At 38.7% G+C, this 27,686-nt stretch overlaps 1 protein-coding gene across 1 annotated transcript in view; it reads left to right on the top strand.

Annotated features, from left to right (window-relative positions):
* AMN1 (antagonist of mitotic exit network 1 homolog) overlaps positions 1–27,686 on the top strand; it is a 64,823-nt gene that overhangs the window by 18,988 nt on the left and 18,149 nt on the right. Inside the window, exons 2-5 of the mRNA XM_082666469.1 lie at positions 19,696–19,828; positions 23,359–23,503; positions 25,680–25,897; positions 26,586–26,642. Coding sequence (XP_082522595.1) covers positions 19,696–19,828; positions 23,359–23,503; positions 25,680–25,897; positions 26,586–26,642 — 553 coding nt within the window. The remainder of the gene's footprint in view (positions 1–19,695; positions 19,829–23,358; positions 23,504–25,679; positions 25,898–26,585; positions 26,643–27,686) is intronic.

Below are 27,686 nucleotides of genomic sequence, written 5' to 3'. Positions count from 1 at the left end.
TGTGGCTAAAACTTCCAAAACTATGTTGAATAATAGTGGTGAGAGTGGGCAACCTTGTCTTGTTCCTGATTTTAGAGGAAATGGTTTCAGTTTTTCACCATTGAGAACAATGTTGGCTTTAGGTTTGTCATATATGGCCTTTATTACGTTGAGGTAAGTGCTCTCTATGCCTACTTTCTGGAGAGTTTTTATCATAAATGGGTGTTGAATTTTATAAAAAGCTTTTTCTGCATCTATTGAGATTATCATATGGTTTCTATCCTTTAGTTTGTTAATATGGTGTATCACATTGATTGACGTGCATATATTGAAGAATCCTTGCATTCCTGGGATAAACCCCACTTGATCATGGTGTATGATCCTTTTAGTGTGCTGTTGGATTCTCTTTGCTAGTATTTTGTTGAGGATTTTTGCATCTATGTTCATCAGTGATATTGGTCTGTAGTTTTCTTTTTTTGTGACATCTTTGTCTGGTTTTGGTATGAGGGTGATGGTGGCCTTGTAGAATGAGTTTGAGAGTGTTCCTCCCTCTGCTGTATTCTGGAAGAGTTTGAGAAGGAAAGGTGTGAGCTCTTCTCCAAATGTTTGATAGAATTCGCTTGTGAAGCCATCTGGTCCTGGGCTTTTGTTTGTTGGAAGATTTTTTTTTTTTTTTTTTGCGGTACGCGGGCCTCTCACTGTTATGGCCTCTCCCGTTGCGGAGCACAGGCTCTGGACGCGCAGGCTCAGCCGCCATGGCTCACGGGCCCAGCCGCTCCGCGGCACGTGGGATCTTCCCGGACCGGGGCACGAACCCGTGTCTCCTGCGTCGGCAGGCAGACTCTCAACCACTGTGCCACCAGGGAAGCCCTGTTGGAAGATTTTTAATCACAGTTTCAATTTCAGTGCTTGTGATTGGTCTGTTTATATTTTCTATTTCTTCCTGGTTCATTCTTGGAAGGTTGTGCTTTTCTAAGAATTTGTCCATTTCTTCCAGGTTGTCCATTTTATTGTTATTTAGTTGCTTGTAGTAATCCCTCATGATTCTTTGGATTTCTACAGTGCCAGTTGTTACTTCTCCTTTTTCATTTCTAATTTTGTTGATTTGAGTCTTCTCCCTTTTTTTTTGGTGAGTCTGGCTAATGGTTTATCAATTTTGTTTATCTTCTCAAAGAATCAGCTTTTAGTTTTATTGATCTTTGCTATAGTTTTCTTCATTTCTTTTTCATTTATTTCTGATCTGATCTTTTTGATTTCTTTCCTTCTGCTAACTTTAGGGTTTTTTTGTTTTTCTTTCTCTAATTGTTTTAGGTGTAAGGTTAGGTTCTTTATTTGAGATTTTTCTTGTTTCTTTAGGTAGGAGTGTATTGCTATAAACTTCCCTCTTAGAACTGCTTTTGTTGCATCCTGTAGATTTTGACTCATCGTGTTTTCACTGTCATTTGTTTCTAGGTATTTTTTGATTTCCTCTTTGATTTCTTCAGTGATCTTGGTTATTTAGTAGCGTATTGTTTAGCCTCCATGTGTTTGTATTTTTTACAGTTTTTTTCTTGTAATTGATATCTAGTCTTATAGTGTTGTGGTTGGAAGAGATACTTGATACAATTTCAAGTTTATTAAATTTGCCAAGGCTTGATTTGTGACCCAAGATATGATCTATCCTGGAGAATGTTCCATGAGCACTTGAGAAGAAAGTGTATTCTGTTGTTTTTGGATGGAATGTCCTATAAATATCAATTAAGTCCATCTTGTTTAATGTGTCATTTAAAGTTTGTGTTTCCTTATTTATTTTCATTTTGGATGATCTGTCCATTGGTGAAAGTGGGGTATTAAAGTCCCCTACTATGAATGTGTTACTGTCGATTTCCCCGTTTATGGCTGTTAGTATGTGCCTTATGTACTCCTGTGTTGGGTGCATAAATATTTACAATTGTTATATCTTCTTCTTGGATTGATCCTTGATCATTATGTAGTGTCCTTCTTTGTCTCTTGTGATAGTCTTTAAGTCTATTTTGTCTGATATGAGAATTGCTACTCCAGCTCTCTTTTGATTTCCATTTGCATGGAATATCTTTTTCCATTCCCTCACTTTCAGTCTGTATGTGTCCCTAGGTCTGAAGTCAGTCTCTTTTAGACAGCATATATATGGGTCTTGTTTTTGTATCCATTCAGCCAGTCTGTGTCTTTTGGTTGGAGCATTTAACCCATTTACATTTAAGGTAATTGTTGATATGTATGTTCCTATTAGCATTTTCTTAATTGTTTTCGGTTTGTGTTTCTAGGTCTTTTCCTTCTCTTGTGTTTCCTGCCTAGAGAAGTTCCTTTAGTATTTGTTGTAAAGCTGGTTTGGTGGTGCTGAATGCTCTTAAGTTTTGCTTGTCTGTAAAGGTTTTAATATCTTCATTGAATCTGAATGAGATCCTTGCTGGGTAGAGTAATCTTGGTTGTAGGTTTTTCCCTTTCATCATTTTAAATATGTCCTGCCACTCCCTTCGGGCTTGCAGAGTTTCTGCTGAAAGATTAGTGGTTAACCTTATGGGGGGGTGGTTCCCTTGTATGTTATTTCTTGCTTTATCCTGCTGCTTTTAATATTTTTTCTTTGTATTTAATTTTTGATAGTTTGATTAATAGGTGTCTTGGTGTGTTTCTCCTTGGATTTATCCTGTATGGGACTCTCTGTGCTTCCTGGGCTTGACTATTTCCATTCCCATGTTAGGGAAGTTTTCAACTATAATGTCTTCAAATGTTTTCTCAGACTCTTTCTTTTTCTCTTCTTCTTCTGGGACCCCTGTAATATGAATGTTGGTGCGTTTAATGTTGTCCCAGAGGTCTCTGAGACTGTCCTCAATTCACTTCATTCTTTTTTCTTTATTCTGCTCTGTGGTAGTTATTTCCACTATTTTATCTTCGAGGTCACTTATCTGTTCTTCTGCCTCAGTTATTCTGCTATTGATTCCTTCTAGAGAGTTTTTAATTTCATGTATTGTGTTGTTCATCATTGTGTATTTACTCTTTAGTTCTTCTAGGTTCTTGTTAAACGTTTCCTCTTTTTTTCTCCAGTCTATTTCCAAGATTTTGGATTATCTTTACTATCATTACTCTGAATTTTTTTTCAGGTAGACTGCCTATTTCCTGTTCATTTGTTTGGTCTGGTGGGTTTTTACCTTGCTTCTTCATCTCTGCATATTTCTCTGTCTTCTCATTTTGTTTAACTTATTGTGTTTGGCATGTCCTTTTCACAGCCTGCAGGTTCATAGTTTCCATTGTTTTTGGTGTCTGCCCCGAGTGGGTAAGGTTGGTTTAGTTGCTTGTGTAGGCTTCCTGGTGTACGGGACTGGTGCCTGTGTTCTGGTGGGTGGGGCTGGATCTTGTCTTTCAGTTGGGCAGGGCTGAGTCCAGTGGTGTGTTTTGGGATGTTTGTGAACTTACTATGATTTTAGGCAGCCTCTCTACTAATGGGTGGGGTTGTGTTCCTGTCTTGCTAGTTCTTTGGCATGCGGTGTCCAGCACTGGAGCTTGCTGGCCATTGAGGGGAGCTGGGTCTTAGCATTGAGATAGAGATTGCTTGGAGAGCTCTCGCCAATTGATATTACATGGGGCCATGAGGTCTCTGGTGGACCAGTGTCCTGAACTCAGCTCTTCCACCTCAGAGGCTCAGGCCTGACACCAGGCCGGAGCACCAAGACCCTGTCAGCCAACTAGCTCAGACGAAAAGGGAGAAAAAAAAGAAAGAAAAAAAAATAAGTAAAATAAAACTATTAAAATAAAAAATATTTTTAATTATTAAAATAAAATACTTTAAAAAAAGAGAGCAACGAAACCAATAAACAAGTCTACCAATGATAACAAGCACTAAAAACCATACTACAATAAACATAAAAATCAGAAAGAAGTCAGTTGCAGGCAGCAAACCCCAAGTCCACAGTTGTTCCCAAAGTCCACCTCCTCAATTTTGGGTTGATTTGTTGTCTATTCAGGTATTCCACAGATGCAGGGTACCTCAAGTTGATTGTGGGGATTTAATCCACTGCTCCTGAGGCTGCACGGAGAAATTTCCCTTTCTCTTCTTTGTTTGCACAGCTCCTGGGGTTCACCTTTGGTTTTGCCGCCACCTCTTCCTGTAGGTTGCCCTCAGGCTTCTGTTCCTGCCCAGACAAGATGCGGTTAAAGCATCGGCTGATTAGGGGCTCTGGCTCACTCATGCCAGGAGGAGGGATGGGTGCAGTAGTTATAATTGGAATACGGGGTGAGCCAGCGGTGGCAGAGGCCGGTGTGACATTGCAACAGGCTGAGGCGCACCATGTGTGTTCTCCCAGGGAAGTTGTCCCTGGATCATGGGACCCTGGTAGTGGTGGGTTGCACAGGCTCCCTGTGGGTATGGTTAGTGACCTGCGCTTGCACACAGGATCCTTGGTGGCTGCAGCAGCGTTAGTGTTTCCTGCCCATCTCTGGTGTCTGAGCTGATAGCCGTGGCTCACACCAGTCTCTGGAGCTCATTTAGGCGGTGCTCTGCCTTCTGTGGGCAGACAGGTAAGGAATCCCCTCTCCTCGTGCACCCCAAAACAATGGTTTCTTGCCTCTTAGGCAGGTCCACACTTTTTCCCTGACTCCCTCCTGCCTAGCTGTGGCTCATTAGCCCCATTCAGGCTGTGTTCATGCAGCCAACTCCAGTCCTCTCCCTGGGATCTGAACTGCGAAGCCCAAGCCTCAGCTCCCAGTGCCCACCCGCCCCGACGGGTGAGCAGACAAGCCTCACAGGCTGGTGAGTGCTGGTTGGCACTGATACTCTGTGCGGGAATCTCTCCACTTTGCCCTCTGCACCCCTGTTGCTGCGCTCTCCTCCATGGCTCCGAAGCTTCCCACCCCCCCACACCCCATCTCCGCCAGTGAAGGGGCTTCCTAGTATGTGGAAACTTTTCTTCCTTCACAGCTCCCTCCCAGAGGTGCAGGTCCCATCCCTATTCTATTTTTTTTTTTTGCGCGGTATGTGGGCATCTCACTGTTGTGGCCTCTCCCGTTGCGGAGCACAGGCTCCGGATGCGCAGGCTCAGCGGCCGTGGCTCACAGGCCCAGCTGCTCCGCGGCATGTGGGATCTTTCCGGACCGGGGCATGAACCCGTGTCCCCTGCATCAGCAGGCGGACTCTCAACCACTGCGCCACCAGGGAAGCCCGCGTCCCTATTCTTTTATCTCTGTTTTTTCTTTTGCCCTACCCAGGTACGTGGGTATTTTCTTGCTTTGGGGGAAGTCTGAGGTCTTCTGCCAGCGTTCAGTAAGTGTTCTGTAGGAGTTTTTCCACATGTAGGTGTATTTTTGATGTATTTGTGGGGAGGAAGGTGATCTCCAAGTCTGACTCCTCCACCATCTTGAGGGTCCCCCTAATTTATGTTTTGGGGGGCCACGCTGTGCAACATGCAAGATCTTAGTTCCCTGACCAGAGATTGAACCCGGGCCCCCTGCATTGGGAGTGTGGAGTCTTAACCACTGGACCACCAGGGTAGTCCGACAAGGATATTTTTCCAAAATTTATAGGAATCCATCATATTTCCCACCTTCATGGGCATGGGCTACTGCAGGGGAACTTGGTGAGCAGTTTACTCAACCAAATGGTCATTAGCTTCATAGGATAGAGGTTGGCAAACTTTTTCTGTAAAGAGCTGAAGAGAAATATTTTCAGTTTTGTAGGCTTCTGTCACAATTACTCAACTCTGCCTTTGTAGAGCAAAAGCAGCCATAGACAATACATAATAAAGAAACAGTCATGACTGTGATTCAGTAAAACTTTATTTACAAAAGCAGGCAGCAGACCAGGCTCGGCCCATGGGTTATAGTTTGCCGACTCTGATCTAGAACCAGTTCAATCCAAAAGGAGAATATGGGTGACTAAACCAAGATTAAGTTTGAATTCTATAAGCTCCTTTTTGGCCAGGCTGCCACCCAGCTGTACCAACCAGGCTGGCTTGGGGTAACTGTTAGGGAAAAGAAAGATGCATCATGCTCAGGAAATGTCAGAATAGAATTCTAAAATTTCAGAATTGGTCAAGAAAACCCTCCACCCCTTTTATCCTGATCATTATCTAGAAGGTGGCCAAGGGGATGTGAACTCTTTCAGTGGATGCTTGCATTTAATTAAGATGTGTGGATCAGGAGAAAGTGAAGGAGGTAGAGTCAGAAATCTCTTTAGTTGACTTCTTAAAAAATCCATTTACCTCTTGTTGGAACCAGCAGCTTGAGGATAATAAGGGATATGAAATGTCCATTGAATACCTTGACTGTTGGTCCAGTGTTGAGTGAACCTTTGCAATAAGAGACATCATACCGTCCAACTGAATATGACCTGAAAGGCCAAAAACATAACACATTTTATGTTATGGCCAACATGGCTTGAGTTGGTTGATCAGACTGGAACAGTGACACCATAACCTGAAAACATATCGACAACAGTAAGGCATCAATGGAGGACCCAAGGCAAGTGGTCAAAGGCTCAATATAGTCAGCTTGTCAGGAGTGAGAGGGGACAACACTCTATGTATTGTGGCCTATTTCATTAGAAAACAAACAGGTAAACTTTTTTTAAATTTTATTTTATTTATTTATTTTTGACTGTGTTGGGTCTTCATTGCTGTGCGCGGGCTTTCTCTAGTTGCAGCAAGTGGGGGCTACTCTTCGTTGAGGTGCGGAGGCTTCTCATTGCGGTGGCTTCTCTTGTTGCGGAGCATGGGCTCTAGGCTTATGGGCTTCAGTAGTTGTGGCGTGTGGGTTCAGTAGTTGTGGCTCATGGGCCCTAGAGTGCGGGCTCAGTAATTGTGGCACACGGGCTTAGTTGCTCCGCAGCATGTTGGATCTTCCTGGACCAGGGCTTGAACCCATGTCCCCTGCATTGGCAGGCAGATTCTTAACCACCACACCAGCAGGGAAGCCCAACAGGCAAACTTTTGAAAGGAGGCACAAGACTGGCATGCAGTGGTAGCTTTAACATCAGACACAGATAATCCTTACTTTCCTCGGCCATGATGGTGGATGTGTTGCCATGTTCAGTGTGATGATGGATTCCCAGTAGCAGTGACAGGGATCTGGGTGGGGCATACTTAATTAACAGCATGAACCCAGCCCATTCCATTAGGGAATGAGCCATTGCCATGTATATCAGCTATAATTTGTTTCTACAATTCACAGTCCTAAAGAGGACTTGATCTTTAATCTACCAATCTGTGGTCTTGCAAATGGCAGACCAGGTGACTAGGCAATTGGCAATAGTCTAAGAGTCAGTAAGAATATAAGCTTTAATCTTAATAGTATTACCATTATCTAAGGTAGATATTGGCAAACTGCTGTAAGTCTAGACAGTGAATATTTTCAGACTTGCAGGCCATACAGTCTCAGCTCTGCCATTATAGTGTGTGAAAGCAGCCATAGACAGTACATAAATCAACAGACATGGCTGTGTTCCAAGGAAGCTTTATACACAAAAGCAAATAACAGGCCAAATTTGGCCCATTAGCCATAGTTTTCTGACCCCTGGTCTAAGACAGTGGTAACAGCTTTTATTGTATTTACCCAGAAACTGCCTTTGAGAGGACCCAGATGTTGGACTTAGCAAAGACTTAAAGAAACTACTATAAATGTGTTCAAAGAACTAAAGGATACCATACTTACAGAAGTCAAGGGAGAAACAGCTTGGCAGTTCCTCAAAAAGTTAAACATAGAATTACCATATTACCCGGCAATTCCACTCCTAGGTATGTACCCGACAGAATTGAAACTGGGTACTCAAACAAATACTTGTACACAAATTCATAGCAACACTGTTCACAACAGCCAAAATGTAGAAGCAACCAAAATGTCCATCACCAATGAATCAATAAACAAAATGAGGTATATCCATAAAATGAAATATCATTCAGCCATAAAAAGGAATAAAGTGCTGATACATGAGCATGGATGAACGTCAGAAACATTATGCTAAGTGGAAGAAGCCAGACACAAAAGTTCACATTTATATGAATTAATTTATATGAAATACCTGAAACAGAAAATTCCACAGTGAAAGAAAGCATATTGGTAGTTGCCAGGTACTGGGGAAAAAGAGGAATGGAAATTGACTCCTTAATAAGTGTAAGTTTTCTTTTGGGCTAATGAAAATATTTTATAAGTATAGAGGTGGTGGTTACACAACATGAATATACAAAATGCCACTGAATTGTACACTTCAAATGATCAATTTTATATTATGCAAATTTCACCTCAATTTCAAAGAAAGGAAAATAAAAGAAGTAAAGAAAGGCATGATGACAATGTCTCATACAGTAGATATAATAGAGAATATTTATATAGAGATAGAAATTATGTATAAAAAAGAACCAAACGGAAATTCTGGAATTGAAAAAGTACAATAACTGAAATTTAAAAATCACTAGAGGGACTCAGTAGTAGATTTGAACTGGCAGAAGAAAGAATTATGAACTTGAAGATAAATAATAGTATGCAATCTGAAGAGTGGAAAGAAAATAGGATGAAGAAAATGGAACAGAACCTCAGAGAAGTATGGGATAAGTATGTCAACATACATGTGATGGGAATACCAGAACAAAAGGAGAGAAAGGAGCGGAAAAAAATTCTTGGAAGAAATAATAGCTAAAAGCCAGATTTAATGAGAAATATTAATCTACACATCCAATAAACTCTGAATTGAAATTAACTCGATGAATTTGTAGGATAAATACAAAGAGATCTAAACACAAATATCATAGTAAAACTGCTGAGGCCAAAGACCAGAAGAAAATCCTGTAAGCAGCAAGAGAAAAATTACTCATGTATAAAGGAAGCCTAATTAGATTAACAGTGGACTTCTTATCAGAAACAATGGAGGCAGAAGGTAATGGATTGACATATTTAAAGTGCTGAAAGAAAAACCTCAACTAAGAATCCTATAAATAGCAAAACCCAACTTAAAAGTGGGAGCAGTATCTAAACAGATGTTTCTATAAAGGAGATATACAGATGGCTGACAAGCACATGCACAGATGCTCAACATCATCAGCCAGCAGTGAAATGCAAATCAAAACCACAATGAGGGGCTTCCCTGGTGGCGCAGTGGTTGAGAGTCCACCTGCCGATGCAGGGGCCGCAGGATCGTGCCCTGGTCCGGGAGGATCCCACATGCCGCAGAGCGGCTGGGCCCATGAGCCATGGCCACTGAGCCTGCGCGTCTGGAGCCTGTACTCCACAACGGCAGAGGCACAACAGCGAGAGGCCTGCGTGCCGCAAAAAAAATAAATAAATAAAACCATTTAAAAAAACCCACAATGAGCTATTACTTCATAGCCACTGGGATGGCTATATTAAAAAAAGACAGATTAGGGACTTCCCTGGCGGTCCAGTGGTCAAGACTCCACGCTCCCAATGTAGGGGGCCCGGGTTCAGTCCCTGGTCAGGGAACTAGATCCTATGTGCATGCCGCCACTAAGAGTCCACATGCCACAACTAAGAGCCTGCATCCCATGATGAAGATCCTACGTGCCGCAACTAAGACCTGGTGCAGCAAAAAATAATTAATTAATTAATTTTAAAATAAAGATTAAAGAAAAAATCAAATACTGAAAAGGATGTTGAGAAATTGGAACCCTCTTACACTGCTGGTAGGAACATAAAATGGTGTAGCCACTTTGGAAAATAGTTCAGTAGTTCCTCAAATGTTTACACATAGAGTTGCCATATGATCCAACAGTTTTATGTGACCCAGCAACTGAGCTCTTAGATATGTCCCCAAAAGAAATGAAAACATATGTCCATCCAAAAACTCATACACAAATGTTTATAGCAGCATTATCCATAATAGCCCAAAAGTAGAGACAACCCAAATACCCATAAGCTGATGCATGGATAAACAAAAGACGGTAAAAAGGAATGAAGTGCTGATACATGTTACAACGTAGATGAACTTGAAAATGCTATGCTAAGTGAAGGAAGCCAGTAATAAAATACCACATATTTTATGATTCCATTTATATGAAATGTGCAGATAGGCTAATCTAGAGATACAGAAAATAGCACCCTGTCTCGTTGTGTCCTCACATGGTAGAAGGGGCTAGGGATTTCTGTGGAGCTTCTGGTAGTTCCCTAGGCTGTGGAAGGTGGGGAGGATTGGCACAATTGGTACAAGATTTCTTTTTAGTGTATTGAAAATCTTCTGGAATTAGATAATGATGATGGATGCACAACTCTGTGGATTCACTAAAAACCACCGTTATATCAGTTATATCTTAATAAAGCAGTTACTCCCCAAATGATCTTTTTTAGTTAAGCTTTTAACTTTTAGAATAAATGACATAACTTTCTGTTGATGGTAGAGCATCTGATTTCAATATCATAACAGAGTTGAGGATAATGAGAGCTGAGAGAGTCTAAACTCGTTACCCTTCTTATTTCTTGTAGTCCATCCAGTATGAATTACTTAAAATGTGTAAACAACCTAAATAATGCATAGTTTTGGAAAACGGGAGTGAAATCCATGGAGATGTGCCACCCAGCTCATCCTTCAGGGAAGGACTTTCTGCCCTCCTGTGGGAGGAGGGTGGGCAGATAGCTTCCATTACTCAGCTCCATCAGAATCTACCTCTGTTGCAGAGCCACCTAGCTTGAGGTCACACTCTTCCAAGAGCAGCCCACATCAATGGCAAGGATATAAAGTCCCAGCCAAAAATAGAATTCCTGTTTAAAAACTAGTATCTTGGGCTTCCCTGGTGGCGCAGTAGTTGAGAGTCTGCCTGCCGATGCAGGGGACACGGGTTCGTGCCCCGGTCCGGGAGGATCCCACATGCTGCGGAGCGGCTGGGCCTGCGCATCCGGAGACTGTGCTCCGCAACGGGAGAGGCCACAACAGTGAGAGGTCCATGTACCGCAAAAATAAATAAATAAATAAATAAATAAAAACAAGTATCTTGTGCATTTATTATATGCAGGTGTATGGTTTGAATTTTCACTGTTAATATCCTCAAGATGGATACATAACAGTTAACTATGCTTTGGAATTTGTGAATATTTATGAGGTCTGCTATGGTCTGAATGTTTTTGTACCTCTGAAATTCTTATGTTGCAATCCTATCCCTAAAGGTATGCTGGTAGTAGCTGGGGCCTTTGGGAGGTGTTTAAATCACGAGGGTGGAGCCTTATGAATGGGATTAGTGCCTTTACAAAAGAATCTCCAGAGAAATCCCTAGTCCCTTCCACCATGTGACGACACATAAAGAAGGTCCCAGCTGTGAATGAGGAAGAGAGCCCTTACCCAACCATGCTGGCACTTTGATCTTGGACTTCCAGCATCCAGAACTGTAAAAATTAAAGTTCTTTTGTTTTTAAGCTACCTGGTCTATGGTATTTTGTTATTGCAGTTCAACAAGATAAAGACAGGGTCCTTAAGAAGAGGAAAACTGAAACCTCCTCTGCGAGGTTTGCTTTCACAACGCAAAGAATACAGGACTCTCATGCAAAACTACTTGTGCAAAGAAGCGTTAACGGTCAAAATTTATAAAGTATCTAAAGAAAAAAATCGCATGAAAGAGACTCAACAGAAAATAGGAGAATTGACACTTTAAGAACTACAGACAATAGAATTTTGAAAAATATTTTAAAACAAAGATATTGGAAATGTTCAAAAACAAAGGAGCAGTTATCCTTAAGGGAAGGATATAGATAAAATAACAGACGGATTTTTTAAAAATTAAAAGCCCTAAGAAAGAAAAAGGTAGTCATTGAAATAACCACCTAAATTCCTTTGCATGTTTCATAATGGATGATAGATTGGATTTTGACCACATCCTGTCTTAAAATAAGACCTACTAGTTCCCCCCACCCCCACCCCATTCCATACTTTTTCACAGTTAGCTGAGTCTGGGACCCTGCAGGCACTTTTTTTTTTTTTTTAAGGTTTTTTTTTTTAACTTCTTTATTGGAGTATAATTGCTTTACAGTGGTGCTTTATAACAAAGTGAATCAGCTATACATATACATATATCCCCATATCTCCTCCCTCTTGCGTCTCCTTCCCACTCTCCCTATCCCACCCCTCTAGGTGGTCAAAAGCACCGAGCTGATCTCCCTGTGCCATGTGACTGCTTCCCACTAGCTATTTTACATTTGGTAGTATATATATGTCCATGTCACTGTCTCACTTCGTCCCAGCTTACCCTTCCCCCTCCCTGTGTCCTCGAGTCCATTCTCTATATCTGCGTCTTTATTCCTGTCTTGCCCCTAGGTTCTTCAGAACCATTTTTTTTTAATTCCATATATATGTGTTAGCATATGGTATTTGTTTTTCTCTTTCTGACTTACTTCACTCTGTATGGCAGACAGAGTCCATCCACCTCACTACAGATAACTCAGTTTCGTTTCTTTTTATGGCTGCCTGCAGACACTTTTGAGGTCATCATTACTGAAGGTTGGCCTTATCCTGCTACTTGGAGTACTATTGATAATAGCTTTAATTAAATGCTTTAAGTGACAAATTGAACGGATTTGGTTTTAGCCTCTGCTGGTCAAATTAATTAAAATGGCTGACAGAGTGGCATACTTACATGAATATTTGAATTCAGCCAAGAACATGTTGGGGTAGATTGTTGGGAGAGGCAGTGCTGTGGACCTGCACATTTTTGCTGGGTATACCAAGAATGCGGGACCTTGATTACCTAGGACATTTCTCAAGGTTGTGTTTGTAGCAGACAGACTTGAGGGATGAAGTATTTTCTCCTTCCAAAAAGAGCAGTCTTGCTTCAGTTTGATATAAAAATGGTGAATTCCCCCAAGCTCAGTGTTCTTCTCTTGTAATACAACCCACTGCATGGGCAAACATCTATCTTGACCTACCTACATTATATTTGCAGGACTTGGAGGGCATGGGGAACCAGCAGAAACATGAAGCTCTGGCTACTGCTCTTGTCATTAGTAATAAAGTCCTTTTTCTCTGACCCAGGGATCTCATGTCTTCTGCTAGCATTCATGAAATGGTAATAAAGCTAACTCATAAACAAGTAAGTAGGGTAAACTCTCAGACTCTGCACAGTTCTTGACAATTGAAAAAAATCAATTACAAGAGGGTTTTTAAGTCAAAAAGTGAAAGGTAAAACAATGAATGAATTTTTTCTAGAAATAAGCATAGGAGACTATTTTCATGAATGTAGAACAGTGAAAGAGTTCATAAACAGGACACAAAAAAATACTTGCTATAAAGAAAACACATATTGGACCTCATCAAATGTACTTCTTTACAACATAAAACATGATTAAGAGAATGAAAAGGCAAACCACAGAATGGGAGTCTATAATTGCAACATACATAATCAACAGAAGGCTCATGTCTGTAATATAAGAGGAACTCCTACGTACCACTAAGTAAAACAGTCAACCCAAAAGAAAACTGGACATGATACTTGAACAGAAACTCCAAGAGACTATCCAAATGTATCAATACAGTAAAGGAATGAAAATGTGCTCAAATTAATAATCTGGGATTGAAATTTAAAGCCACAATGCATTGTTACTATACCCTCACTATACTGGCAAAAATTAAAGAGACTGACAATGCCAAGTGTTGACAAGGATATGGATTCCAGAAACTTTCATTGACTGATGGTAGGATTTTGAATCAGTACAAACACTTTGGAAAACTGTTGGGCATTAAGCTAAACATATGCATACCATATGAGTCAGCAGTTCCACTCGCAGGTATAAACTTGATTGAAACATAGGCACATGTGTACCAAGAGACATGTCCCCAAATATTCATATTAATATTCCTAATAGTAAAAAATTATAAACCACCACACTGTACATCAACAGTCAAATAGAAAAATAAATTGTACAGTGGAATATTATGCAGCAGTGAAAATGGGCATGAACAAACTATAGCTATCTACAACAATGCAGATGAATCTTGCAAAGATGTTAGCAAAAGAAGCCAAAGAAAGATGGTGGAGCAATAGTAAAACCAGACTGAATGGTTTTACTGAAGTGAAAAACATTAATATAGATAGAGACATTACTTGAGGGTAAAAGGAATGTTCCATGAGAAGATAAAATGATCATGAATTTGCAACCAACACCATAGTCTTATAAAAAGGAAAACTATCACAATTACAAGGACAATTGTCAAATTTAGTCATGGTAGGAAACTTAATACACGATATTTTATAAGTACAGAAAGAATACTATATGCTCTTTATGCATATATACTTTAGTATTAGAAGTATAATAAAATCATGGACAGAAACTATTTTTAAAACTTCATGGTAGTAGTTGTTTCTGCAAAGGGAGATAAAGAGAATCAACCTGAATAGGTTGACAGAGGCTTTAATTTTATCTGAAATGTTATATAATGGATTTAATCTTATTAGTAGTATTAATATCATAATTATATTATTAATAATTAATTATATTGTTAATATAATGTTTTGAAATGGATTAAAGACCTAAACATAAGGCCGGATACTATAAAACTCTTAGAGGAAAACATAGGCAGGACACTCGTTGACATAAATCACAACAAGATCTTTTTCGATCCACCTCCTAGATTAATGAAAATAAAAACAAAAATAAATGATTGGGACCTAATTAAACTTAAAACCTTTTTCACAGCAAAGGAAACCATAAACAAAATGAAAAGACAACCCTCAGAATGGGAGAAAATATTTGCAAACAAAGCAACCGACAAGGGATTAATCTCCAAAATATACAAACAGCTCATGCAGCTCAATGTCAAAAAAACCAACCCAATCAAAAAATTGGCAGAAGATCTACATAGACATTTCTCCAAAGAAGACATACAGGTGGCCAAAAAGCACATGAAAAAATGTTCAACATCACTAATTATTAGAGAAATGCAAATCAAAACTACAATAGGTATCACCGCATACCAGTCAGAATGGCCATCATCAAAAAATCTACAAACAGGCACTTCCCTGGTGGTCCAGTGGTAAAGAATCTGCCTTACAATGCAGAGTATGCGGGTTCAATCACTGGTCAGGGAACTAAGGTCCCACATGCCGCGGGGCATCTAAGCCCGCACACCACAACTACTGAGCTTGCACGCCTCAACTAGAGAGCCCACGTGCCACAAACTGCAGAGCCCATGTGCTCTGGAACCCGTGCACCACAGCTACAGAGCCAACATGCCCTGGAGCCAGTGTGCCACAACTAGAGAAGAGAAAACCCGCATGCCACAACTAGAGAGAAGACTGCGCACTGCAACGAAAGATCCTGCATGCCTCAATGAAGATCTTGCACGCTGCAACTAAGACCTGATGCAGCCAAAAATAAATTAAAAAAAAAACAAACTACAAACAGTAAATGCTGGAGATGGTGTGGAGAAAAGGGAACCCTCCTACACTGTTGGTGGCCATGTAAATTGGTACAACCTCTATGGAGAGCAGTATGGATGTTCCTTATAAAACTAAAAATAGAACTACCATAGGGCCCAGCAATTCCACGCCTGGGCATATATCCAGAGAAAACCATAATTCAAAAAGATACATACACCCCAATATTCATTGCAGCACTATTTACAATAGCCAGGACATGGCAACAACCTGAATGTCCATCGACAGAGGAATGGATAAAGAAGTTGTGGTACATATATATAATGGAATATTACTCAGCCATAAAAAAGAATGAAATAATGCCATTTGCAGCAACGTGGATGGACCTAGAGATTGTCATACTAAATGAAGTAAGTCAGACAGAGGAAGACAAATGTATCACTTATATGTGGAATCTAAAAATAGGGTACAAATGAACTTATCTACAAGAGAAAAATAGAGTTACACTCATAGAAAACAAACTTATGGTTACCAGGGGATAGGGAGAGGGGGAGAGATAAATGGGAGGTTTGGATTGACATATACACACGACTGTATATAAAACAGATAACTAATAAGGACCTACTATATAGCACAGGGAACTCTACTCAATACTCTAATGGCCTATGTGGGAAAATAATCTAAAAAAGAATGGATATATGTATATGTATAACTGATTCACTTTGCTGTACACCTGAAACTAACACAACATTCTAAATCAGTTATACTCCAATAAAAATTTTTAAAAAAAGAACAACTTCATGGTAGTAGTTGTTTCTGCAAAGGGAGATAAAGAAAGTAAACCTGAATAGGCAGACAAAGGAGGTTTTAATTTTATCTGAAGTGTTTTATATCTTATGAAAGATACCTGACACAAAATGATAAAATAAATTTTTAAATTCTTGGTTTTGGGTACATGATTTATATCATTCTATTTTATTTTTCTGTATTTTTGAAAATTTTCATTATAAAATGGTGATGTACATAAACTAGCAAAAACTTGTAGAAAAAAAAGAAAAGTTGATTTCAAAATACAAGTATTGCAAACTAAGAATTCTACAGATTTAGTAGAAAAAATAAGAACATAGAAGAATTAAATGATACTCATCAATAAATAATCATATACACAATATATTTGTGTACTAATCAATAAATAATCATATACACATATTTGTGTATACATACACAGAGAGAGATATTTAGACACACATATATAATACACAGAAAGAGAACATTACATTTCTCAGAGAGTATACATTCTCTGAATATTTATAGAGCATATACAAAATCAGTCATGTATTTGGCCACAAAATAACTCTTACAAATTTAAGTAAAAAACAGCAAAATAGACAAAGGATATGAATAGGCAATCCTGAGAAAAGAAAATCTAGATAGCCAGCATGTTTATGAAAAGATATTAAATTTACTAGTAATTAAAGAAACACAAATTAAAGTAATGAGATACCACTTTTCACCCATGAGATCTTCCAACATTTAAGAGTAAGTAGATCTTAAAAATAGTGCTAAGGGATTTCCCTGGTGGGGCAGTGGATAAGAATCCACCTGCCAGTGCAGGGGGCATGGGTTCGAGCCCTGGTCCAGGAAGATCCCACATGCTGCGGAGCAACTAAGCCCGTGAGCCACAACTACTGAAGCCCATGCACCTAAAGCCCGTGCTCTGCAACAAGAGAAACCACCACAATGAGAAATGCATGCACCACAACGAAGAGTAGCCCCCACTCGCTGCAACTAGAGAAAGCCCACGCACAGCAATGAAGACCCAACACAGCCAAAAATAATAATAAATAAATAACAAAAAAAAAACAAAACAAAAACAGTGCTGAGTGAAAGACTAAGCAAATCTATGACAAATACCACATACATAAATTAGAAATACATCCATATAACAATCATGTTGACGGTACATACAACAAAAGGATACATATTAGACATTAGAATGGTTTCCTGGAGTGGTGGGGGATGAGACTGGGAAATGGACATAATGGAAAAATAAATAAAATGAACAATAATACCTACTGCTTAGGGATGTAGAGGAAAGGGAACCCTCCAACACTGCTGATGGAAATATGAAGAAAACAATCTGACACCATATGTTAACATATCCTTGAAACAGTGGAATTCTCATCAATAGGGGATGACTAAAGTCATCCACACTGTGAAATATTATATCGGCGTTAAAGGAAACTTAAAACCACACTTGATGCTTTAAAGAATTTCCTAAGGTATTATTGAATGAAAGAGGGTGTAGAAAAGTGAGTATACAGTGATGCCATTCTAGGAAACAGTGATCTCTCCCCACCCCCAACCTAACCCTTTAAATGTATGTTTGAGTACATACATACATGTGTGAGTAAACGTGTGTGTGTACAAGCACAGAGAAAAAATAAGAGGGAACATACACGGAATAGGGTGAGGAACTAAATAATGGAAGGGGGAAGGAAAGGAGAGGGAAAGGCAGAGGCAACCAAAAGAAGAAAAAATAAAGATTGCACTAAAAAAATTCAAGTGTATGATCATATTTATTCATGAATGTAAAAGTGTATATATGAGGGAGTATTTGTAGGCAGAAATTAAATAAGGTTTGTATTGGACTTCCCTGGTGGCGCAGTGGTTGAGAGTCCGCCTGCCGATGCGGGGGACACGGGTTTGTGCCCCAGTCTGGGAAGATCCCACATGCCGCGGAGCAGCTGGGCCCGTGAGCCGTGGCCGCTGAGCCTGCGCATCCGGAGCCTGTGCTCCACAACGGGAGAGGCCACAACAGTGAGAGGCCCGCGTACCACAAAAAAATAAATAAATAAAAATAAGGTTTGTATTATTTGTCTAACATACGAGTGTCTCAGATAGTTGGAATCTCAGGCCACATTTGAGGTATGTTGGTCATGTAGGTCTCGGTTGTTGCCTGCTTTGATAACTGTGTGTATGCAATACTGGCACTAAGTTTATTATCTCTGTGATTTGCACTATTTGTGGAATCTTTGTGGTTACAGTTCTTTCTTGAGTGATTCTAATACCTGCATAATTTTTAAGAAAAATAGTGAAAGCAAGATTGTTGCATTAACAAATAAAATTTGTCAATTTGTAGGCCCTAATTTAATGTTTACTTAGAAATATGTGACTAAAAACTTGGTGGAAACTGTGTCTTAGGAATTGGAGAGACTGACTTAAGAAAAATATCTTGTTATCAGGATGCATTTTAGTAAATGAGGTATGCTGAGAAAAAGTTGTAGAGGAAAAGAAACTTGCCCATAACTGAGCACAGACTAGGCTTTTGCATCTTACCAAGCTTAAGTTGTAAATATTCATATAAAATGTACACCCTGGGGCTTCCCTAGTGGCGCAGTGGTTGAGAGTCTGCCTGCCGATGCGGGGGACACGGGTTCGTGCCCCGGTCCGGGAAGATCCCACATGCCGCGGAGCAGCTGGGCCCGTGAGCTGTGGCTGCTGAGCCTGTGTGTCCGGAGCCTGTGCTCTGCAACGGGAGAGGCCACAACAGTGAGAGGCCTGCATACCGAAAAAAAAAAAAAAAGTGTACACCCTGTTTATGAAAGGACTAAGCACTAACAAATAGCATTTGGAGGTTCCTTAAAAAAATAAAAATAGAACTACCATGTAACCCAGCAATCCCACTATTGGGCATATACCCTGAGAAAACTATAATTCAATAAGAGACATGTACCACAATGTTCATTGCAAAACTATTTACAATAGCCAGGACATGGAATCACCCTAAATGCCCATCAACAGATGAATTATCACAAAGAAGATGTGGCACATATACACAATGGAATATTACTCAGTCATAAAAAGGAACGAAATTGAGTTATTTATAGTGAGGTGGATGGACCTAGAGTCTGTCATACAGAGTGAAATAAGTCAGAAAGAGAAAAACAGATACCATATGCTAACGCATATATATGGAATCTAAAAAAAAAAATGGTACTGATGAACCTAGTTGCAGGGCAGGAATAAAGATGTAGACATAGAGAGTGGACTTGAGGACACAGGATGGAAGGGGGAAGCTGGGATGAAGTGAGAGTAGCATCAACATATATACACTACCAAATGTAAAACAGCTAGTGGGAAGCAGCTGCATAGCACAGGGAGATCATCTCGGTGCTTTGCGATGACCTAGAGGGGTGGGATAGGGAGGATGGGAGGGAGGCTCAAGAGGGAGGGGATGTGGGGACATGTGTATGCATATAGCTGATTCACTTTGGTGTACAACAGAAACTAACACAGTATTGTGAAGCAATTATTCTCCAATAAAGATCTATTTTAAAAAAAACAAACAAATATTAGGAATCAGTACCTGTACAGTGTAATTTACTATATTGTATTTGTATTTCAGATGCCTTTGGTGCTTCATGAAGAATATTTCTAGATATATCACAGACATTAAGCCTTTGCCACCCAACATAAAAGATAGACTGATCAAAATAATGAGCGTGCAGGGGCAGATAACAGATTCGAATATAAGTGAGGTAAGAGCATATACAAAGAGCATGTATAGCCTGTAAAGCAGGCTATTATATTTTACTGTTTAGCTGTGGTTTCACATTTATGGAACAGTGGTTTATAGTAGGATTAGTAATAATTTTAAAATATAATAAAGTGTTGGGGTTCTTTTTTTCTCCAGATAACCAGAATGTCCATGTGTAATAGTTTCTAAAAAATCTTCTCCCACTATTCTTTCAGGTGTTTCTCTTGTCTTCATGGTACCAGCATCCATGAACTCCATATTTTCAAGAAGTTTAAACTCTTTGATTGAGTTCACCTTAATAAAGCTGGAAAAAAATTAAAATGCAGGGTGAATAAACAAATGGCAAAAAAAAGACCCACAGTAAGAAATATATATGTTACATTGTGACGCTAGTGCACAAGCCACACCTCTGTGTAACAGTACTCTGTACAGTACACTTGGATATTTTCTATTTTATTCTAGTATGTCTTATTCCATTTAAAAAATGATCGTAGCCTATTGACTTTGTCCATTCATGGTTAGCAGTCAGTTAAAAATCACTCTTCTAAACTCTTCTCATTCTTCTTGGGTACCTCACTCCAGCTAATTTATACTTACTCCCCTTCACTAACTAAGCTAAAATTAACTATTCTGTAAGGGAATAAGTGTAGTAAAGGCCTCCAACTTGAATTAAAATTCTAGCCTTGATACTCTTTCTGACATTGAACCACAGTTGTCTTAACTGTAAAATGGGTTTGCAGCTATCATCACTCACTGCCTACAGAGACTGGAACTACTTATTGCTGACTTTACTACATACTCTGCCCAAAGCCTGTGATCAAAAGGAAGCAAGCTCTGATGGTAGCACTCCCCATATGTCTACAATGGTGACTTCACATTGGAATTGTGCTTCAGTGTGCCATAGTGTTTCCTCTACATTAACTTGATGTGCCTTTAATGCTTTATTTTCTTCCTGTTAGCTTGCATTTGAACATAGACATTTTAGTGTTGTAGTCTGCTTTGCTCTTTGGAGGTAGAATCCAGCTCTTATTGTTGATGGTTCTGTGGATGTATATAATGTATGTGTGGCTCACAGATGAAACATTGACGCTACAGAAAACGTGGTTTTCTTCACTTCCCCACATCCCTTTAACCTGTATTTCAGTGACTTAAATTTTTGTTTTATGACAATCCTGAACATTCATTTAAACCTAATTTTACCTGAATAAAAAAGGGCTAAGGGGGTAAATGAGATAGAAAAATCAAAAGCGTTATTTTCCTTGGTGTTTCCGTCTAATCCCCATCCTTATGAAAGTCCTGCTTATGAAATTATTTAAAAGACCAGATCTAACATTTTTTTAAAAGTTGCACACATCTGGGGATGGCTGTTTTTGAAAAATTTCCTAAATCTTTTTGTAGTCTCTGGGTGGAGAAGGCCTTTTTAAACATGACACCAAGTTAGAAAACAAGAAGAAAAAGATTGATAGATTTAAATACATAAAAATATAAACTTCTTTATGGCAAGAAGAAAAAAATAAAGTAACAAACTAGGAAAAATATTTGCAGTATGTATGAAATTCTATTTTTTTTAATCTTGCCAATGTAAATCATGCCTGCAAACCACTAAGAAAAATCAAAACAAACAAATAATAAAACAGAAGAATCAGGAAATACTCCAAGGAAAAAATATAAATCAGCAATAATACGTAAGAGGATATTTAACCTTATTAGTAATCAAAGTCACAGTTTGTCTTTCAGTTTAGCAGAGACTTAAAAAATAGTAATACCTGGTGCTGGCAATAGTGTGGGGAGCAATCACTTTTATCCCCTGCTGTGAGAGTGTAAATTGATTTAAAAAAACCTTTTAGGAGGACAGTTTGGCATTCTATCAAAAGTCCTAAAAATTTGCTTACCATTGACTCAAAAATTTCACTTCTGTTATTTTTTTCCAGCTTTATTGAGATATAAGTGACATATAACCTTGTGTAAGTTTAAGGTGTACAACACACGTGATGACTTGATACACTTATATATTATGAAATGGTTACCACGGTAGGTTAGTTAACATCGCCATCACCTCACATAATTACCATTTACTGGTGTTAATCTCAAGAAAATAATAATTTAAAAAGCACACAAGAATGCTCACCATAACATTTTCGTAATAATAAAATAGCTAACAGTTATATATAGCATATATTATAAGCAAGGCACCTTTATTTCTCACAAATATCATCCTCCTCTTAATGAGGATAGTGAGGCACAAAAAGAAAGCAGAGCTTGATCACAATTACAGGGTTGGAACTCAGGCAGCCTGCCTCCAGGGTACATGCTCTTATACACTGTACTATATTGCCTCTTAAAATCAGTCTGAATGTTCAGCTTAAGTGTTTGCCAGTGTAGGATGCATTTAATAAGTTACAGTGCATGCATAAAATGAAATAGTATGCAACCACAATTATTATTTTTATTAAAAGTGCCCATTTATAAATATATGTGATCTGATCCCATTTTTCTTCAAATATTTTTTTAAAAACTCAAAAAGCATCAAAACTAATATTATGTTTGTCACTGGGTGTTGACATTATGGGTAATTTTAGCTATAACTAGTTAAACGCATGGCCTTTGGAATTAGGAAGACCTGGCTTCCAGTCCTAGCTCTCTCTGCTCCTTTTTTAGCTGTGTACTTTGTGTTGCTACTTAAGCTCTGGGTGACTCAATTTTCTCTTTTATAAAATAGCTATGACCAATCTCTTAGGGTGGTGTGTGTGTGTGTATGTGTGTGTGTGTGTGTGTATGTGTATGTAAGAGAGAGAGAGAGAGAGAATATTAAATGACATATTTTATGTAACACTTAGTACCCTTCCCGGTAAGTGCTCAATAAATAGAAATAGTTATTTGTATCATTTCTGTAATTTTTCTGTGCTGTCTGAATGTTTTATAATAACAGTACATTACTTTCATGTTCAGAAAAGTGTAAGCCATTTCTATTTTCATAAAAATAAAGCAAAAGAGAAGGAAAATACCCCCAGAAAAAGAGCTCAGAATGCTTTGAAATTGATCTGCTATCTGTTGCCCTCAAGTAAACATTCAGTAATACTGGGTTTGTTTGTACTAGCTCCCAAAAATAAAAATGAAGGAGGTAAATATTCTAGATAAGCATTTGGTATATAAGTGCCTAAAGACTCGTACTTGCTGAGCAAAGAGACACAGAGTTAGAATCTCTAATAATAGGAACCACTGGAAGAGGATAAGCTCCCCCCACCACCTTGGTTCTGCTTGCAGGTCTAGTGGGTCCTTACTCTGTACCAGCTGTCTCAACAGTGCTCTGTGTCCCAGTAAGACTTTGGGGACACTAGAAGCTGCACCTCCAGTTGGAAGTAGGTTGGTTTTTTCCTGCTCTATGTATCTGTCTTCACACAGATATGTTTCTGTATTCTTTGCTGTATTTTCCACCTGCTGTTTTTTTATGACCATCAAAACACTGAATATGGAATAAACATCTATATTTATAGGAAATATTAATTTCTCAAAAACGTGTATTTATTATAGATTTTACATCCTGAAGTCCAAACTCTAGATCTACGAAGCTGTGATATTTCAGATACTGCTCTCCTGCACCTATGTAACTGCAGAAAATTGAAGAAATTAATTTTAAATTCCTCAAAAGAAAACAGAATTTCCATAACTTCAAAAGGTATGTTTATTAACACAATGAATTGGTTGAGTACTGTTCACCATCTGGCATAAGTTTGGAGCAGAGAAGGGGAAAATATGTTAAAAGAGAGTATAAGTATGTCAAAGAAATAGGAACTATATTTATCAATAAAATATTCAAACTAAGCTAAAGAATCCAAATTAGAATTCTTGCTTATAATCAGTGCTGAAAGTTGGGAAATACACTAAGTCACTACCTTGAAGTTTAAACATGTTTAGAATAAACATGGATAGATACCTCTATATTTTAAATATTTTACCTAGTATAGTGAAACAAGAAATGACCAGTTCATACTTTGTTAAGGCTTTCTTGTAATAGTACAACAGAAAGTTAAATCATCATCAGATTAAATTTACTAGGCACTCTCCTATCAGCCTGTTCACTGCATAGTTTTGTAGCCAGAGCATAAGCTGCCCCATTTTGAACAGCACAAAACTAATCATATATTTTCCACTTCTGCTGCCATAAAACTATGTTAGACAATGACTGATTGACTAGGAAAGAACTAATCCTGCTTGCTTAATTCCAGATACCAACTTCAAAGACATTGGCGTGGAAGATGGCAACAATTTATACTATAAGCCAGTCAAATAGCAAAATCACCAAGCTCCCAGTTCCCTGAAAGATATAAAGGTCTAACACACACTCCTAAGTTGTTTTTACAGGAAGCATACCCCCACGAGATGAAAACTGCTGACCATCAGCACGTAGACCCCAGACTGGTTGAAACCAGAAGATTGGTGTTGCTTGAAACTTCACCTTGATGCAAGCCAATCTGAAAATTGTGTACAAACTGCTCATGTACCCTGCAGCTCCCTCCCTCACACTGCCTATAAAACCTTTGTCTCCCATCCGGCAACTTGGAGATGGTCTTAGGACAGTAGTCCACCAGCTTCCCAGGTTGCTGGCCTCCTGAATACAGCAAACTTTTCCTTTTCCACCAATACTTGTCTCTGGAGTATTGGCCTTTCGAGCAGCAAGCAGCTGAACTTGGTACCGGCCTTGTCCAGTTACAGTTTTTTTTTTTGTTTTTTTGCGGTATGCGGGCCTCTCCAGTTACAGTTTTTTATAGCCAGACAAACTGCATTTTTCAGTGTGACTGTTACATGAATTAATGGATTTTTACCATTTTTTTTCAATAGAGGATTTTTATCTTTTTCTTCAGTATAAGAAAGAAAGAGTTATTTGGCTACCTAGGTTTCTGAAAAATCTTGTGGGTAGTTGGCTCTATTTTACAATCAGCTTGGTTAGCAAGTTAGGATATTCATAATACTGCAAAGAAGCATACGTTTTAAAATGTTTACACAAATATTGATTCACTAAAAAGAACTTTCATGCTGGACACTAATGAATAAAATAAGAGTTCTTTCTTAAGATATGGAAAACAATAAAAATGACCTACACACGAATTTACCATCTTCCCTTTTGTGTATTTTGCCCATGAAAGTGTCTTTTAACAGTGCTATAATGTTTGTCCATGACTAAAGGGCCCAGGATTCCTGAAGTACGTTTCTATTTATGTGGCACATTATCACGTACCTGTCACCAAAGTGCTTTTACATCAGTTGAATTGGACTTAAGGGCTTCTGTTTTCTTGACCGTTGATAAAATGTAAGATTGGTCCAGGCTAACAAAGAAGGTGCATGTTGGTAGCAAAGGGCAGAATCAAAGAGGGAAGAGAGAACACAGAGATACAGGTATGATTCCTAAGGATAAGCATGAAAACTATTACTTAAGACATTTGGGCCATTTAACTTTTGATTTCTTTTCAGAGTCCACGAGAAAATTAACTTTATTTAAAACTTTTAACAAAAAGGAGAATCATCTACTATTTAATTACCTATTTTGGTTCTGAATGACTTTTGGCTATTTCCTAAAAGCAAGTCTAATCATAAACAAAAAAGTCTTGTCATTAATTGCAGATATTCTGAAGAATATACCACAGATTATGTAGAGAATTCTTGAAACATTCCAAAAGAGTTTTAAATAATGACAACATCACTGGAAATAAAGTATATCCCCACATGCATACTTTGAAAAAGGCTAACGTGCAATTGGATGTATCAGTACTGGTGATTGATGAAATGAAAATCAGTTATATTTCTCGTATATAAACATATATAGCTCATTGATACAGAATTATGTTTTCCCTCAGGAATAAAAGCTGTGGCTTCATCTTGTTCTTACCTGCACGAAGCTTGTTTGAAAAGATGCTGCAATCTCACTGATGAAGGAGTCCTTGCTCTTGCATTCAATTGCCGGCTGCTAAAGATCATTGATTTAGGTGGCTGCTTAGGTATTACTGATGTGTCCTTGCAGGCATTAGGAGAAAACTGCCCATTTTTGCAGTGTGTTGATTTTTCAGCTACTCAGGTAAATGAAATACAGACTTGAAAGGTAGGGACTGTATGTATTTGCCCAGAGTATTTCCATAACTCATCAGAACATAATTAATTCTTTTTGTTGTTTGCTAAAAATTTTTTTTATTTATTTTTTTATTTATGTATTTATTTATTTCTGGTTATGTTGGGTCTTCGTTGCTGCGAGCGGGCTTTCTCTAGTTGCGGAGAGTGGGGGCTACTCTTCGTTACAGTGCAGGGGCTTCTCATTGCGGTGGCTTCTCTTGTTGTGGAGCATGGGCTCTAAGGTGTGCGGGCTTCACTAGTTGTGGTGTGTGGGCTTCAGTAGTTGTGGCTCGCGGGCTCTAGAGTGCAGGCTCAGTAGTTGTGGCGCACGGGCTTAGTTGCTCCACAACATGTGGGATCTTCCCGGACCAGGGCTCGAACCCGTGTCCCCTGCATTGGCAGGCGGATTCTTAACCACCGCACCACCAGGGAAGTCCACTAAAATTGTTGGCTTCATGCTTTGATAGTTAAATAATTACAGTATAATTTGGCACCCCCCCCCAATTATTTTCAGTAAGGGTGGAAGGTATGTGTGGCTAAGACACCTTTGCCAAACGGGAGGAAATAAAACTATATCTAAATAATTAATCATTTTTATAAACGTTTGCTTCCATCATCTCCATTTACGTGCTATGTTCCTCTTTTCCTTTGCTCAGGTATCTGACAGTGGTGTGGTTGCGCTTGTTAGTGGACCTTGTGCCAAGAAATTAGAGGTAATTTTAAAATATCTGTAAAGATGATGATTATCTGAATTCACATTATCCTCAGAAAATTCTTTTTTAAACCTAGAAGACAACCAGTGCCTTATTCTCAATTAGATATTAAAATGGACTTTTTTTTTTTTTTTTGCCTCCACCTCTTTATTCCCAGAGTGAAGAAAAACTGGTTAAAGTTAGGAGATAAAGTATACTTTATAGTAAATCCCATTTTACTTCCAATAAAAGTTCTTATTCTCCAGAAATTTTAGCTTCTAATACATTTAAAGATAGTCTTATTATGGATGAAAATACTGAAAATTTATCAATGTAAAATGACATTCTTTAGAATTTTCATGTCTGGCTGATATTTCTACCAGGACTACTTATTCTCTTGCCAGTGTTTTTTTCTTGACATCATATTTTTTCTCTTGCCATCATCTTTTTCTGAATCCATGAAGGGATACAGACTATACCACTGTGGCATAAAAATTATTTTGATCTGAAGATGTCTGAGAAACAACAAGGGTTAAAAAAAAAAAAGAGACTTTGTCTTAAACCCCACCTTCCCCCATCTGCCTAAAAGCAGACCATTCCAAAAGAATTCAACTGCCTAACACCCCCTTTAAGGTAGGCTTCCCATACATGGGGAAGTCAGATGACAAATTGCATTAAATAAACATTGTCATAAGATTATCGTTAAGTCCCATCTATTCTCCTAAAGGTCATTTTGTCTTCCCTAAAAAGTCACTTGTTTTTCTGAGTGTCCTTTCTCCCCCTCCCCTTCCCCTATTAAGATGGTATATAAACTCTAAATTCTAGCCATTTCTTTGAGCCACTTTCTTTGTGATCTTGTGAATAAACTTCATCTTTTCTCTTGCTAATCTTACTGTCAGTTTAATTCGAAGGCTTCCAAAGACAAACATAAGAGGATAGAGAAAAGGTTTTTCCTCTCCAGAAGCCACACTGTGCAGCTGTTTAAAAAGATCTTAAATTAGTGTTCAGCCTTTGTATCCAATGACTGATGTGATACCTGTAACCTATTTCTAAATATGAAGAAGA

The sequence above is a fragment of the Grampus griseus genome (assembly GCF_964374135.1).
Source record: "Grampus griseus genome assembly, chromosome: 11".
In the NCBI taxonomy this organism is placed as follows: Eukaryota; Metazoa; Chordata; class Mammalia; order Artiodactyla; family Delphinidae; genus Grampus; species Grampus griseus.
Note: the sequence above shows the minus strand (reverse complement) of the source record. Positions and strands in the feature narration are given on the sequence as shown.